This window comes from Otolemur garnettii, unplaced genomic scaffold, assembly GCF_000181295.1.
Source record: "Otolemur garnettii isolate 467f Iridium unplaced genomic scaffold, OtoGar3 scaffold00021, whole genome shotgun sequence".
Taxonomy (NCBI): domain Eukaryota; kingdom Metazoa; phylum Chordata; class Mammalia; order Primates; family Galagidae; genus Otolemur; species Otolemur garnettii.
Window position 1 is genome coordinate 2,441,708 of NW_003852416.1, and position 1,187 is coordinate 2,442,894.

A 1,187-nucleotide genomic window follows, 5' to 3' on the forward strand; every position below is an offset into this window, starting at 1 on the left:
TGGAGGTTGCTGTGAGCTGTGATGCCACGACACTCTACCCAGGGGGACAGCTTGAGGCTCTGTCTCAAAAAAAAAAAAAAAAAAACAAAATAGCTAGAAGATTTGAAATATTCCCAACACAAAGGAATAAATGTTAGGGTAATGGATACCCTAATTACCCTGATATGATCATTATATATTATATGCATATGTCAAAATATAACATATACTCCATAAATATGTATAATTATTATGTACCAAAACAAATGATATAAAATAAAAAAGATCTATGCCAAACTACCTGATTTCTGCATGCTATGTCAGATGATCCTAACAATTATGTTTCTTTTTCAACATTCTAAAGAATGATGCTAAAATACAGATGACTAATTAAAAAAAGGGAAAAAAACAAAAATAAATAGAATAGAGATGACTAAGTCACACACCATTGGGAATTTCATCAAGGTTATCATCAATTCCACGCTTGACAACACGAGGCCTTGTCTGTCCATCCTGTGTGGTCCCCCATTCATCCGGCACTGAGGAAGGCTGGAACTGAACAATAACCTTCAAGATACAAGACGAGTATGACAAAGCTCATTATGAAATTCTTTCCACTGCAGACTAATAATTTAATACATGATAAACTATACTCCATACTATGAATAATTTATAAATCAAGTACAGTAGAACCTCTGTAAGTGGACCATCCAAGGGACTATAACAAACCGGTCAACATACAGAGGTGGTCAACGTAAGAAACTAGGTCTACTTTTACTAATAGGTACATGTGGTACATACCCAGTGTATGAAAATTAAGTCAACTGGCTCAGTGCTGGTAGCTCAGCAGCTAGGGCGCCAGCCACATACGCCAGAGTGGGCAGGTTGGAACCTAGCCCAGCCCTGACAAACAACATCAACTCCAGCAAGAAAATAACCAGGCGTTGGTGGCAGATGCCTATAGTTCTAGCTACTCGGGAGGCTGAGGCATTTGAGGTTGCTGTGAGCTGCGACATCACAGCACTCTACTGAGGGTGACAGTGAGACTCTGTCTCAAAAAAAAAAAAAAAAACTATTCTATCAACTATTAAATTCAGCCCTGTGCCATACAGAAATTTTTAAAAATAGGCTCGGCGCCTATAGCTCAACCGGCTAAGGCGCCAGCCACGTACACCTAAGGTGGTGGGTTCGAATCCCCAGCCCGGACC

At 39.8% G+C, this 1,187-nt stretch overlaps 1 protein-coding gene across 1 annotated transcript in view; it reads right to left on the bottom strand.

Annotated features, from left to right (window-relative positions):
* Window positions 1-1,187, bottom strand: part of SEC23IP (SEC23 interacting protein) — a 53,720-nt gene that overhangs the window by 31,767 nt on the left and 20,766 nt on the right. The window contains exon 5 of the mRNA XM_023511765.1: window positions 426-546. Coding sequence (XP_023367533.1) covers window positions 426-546 — 121 coding nt within the window. The remainder of the gene's footprint in view (window positions 1-425; window positions 547-1,187) is intronic.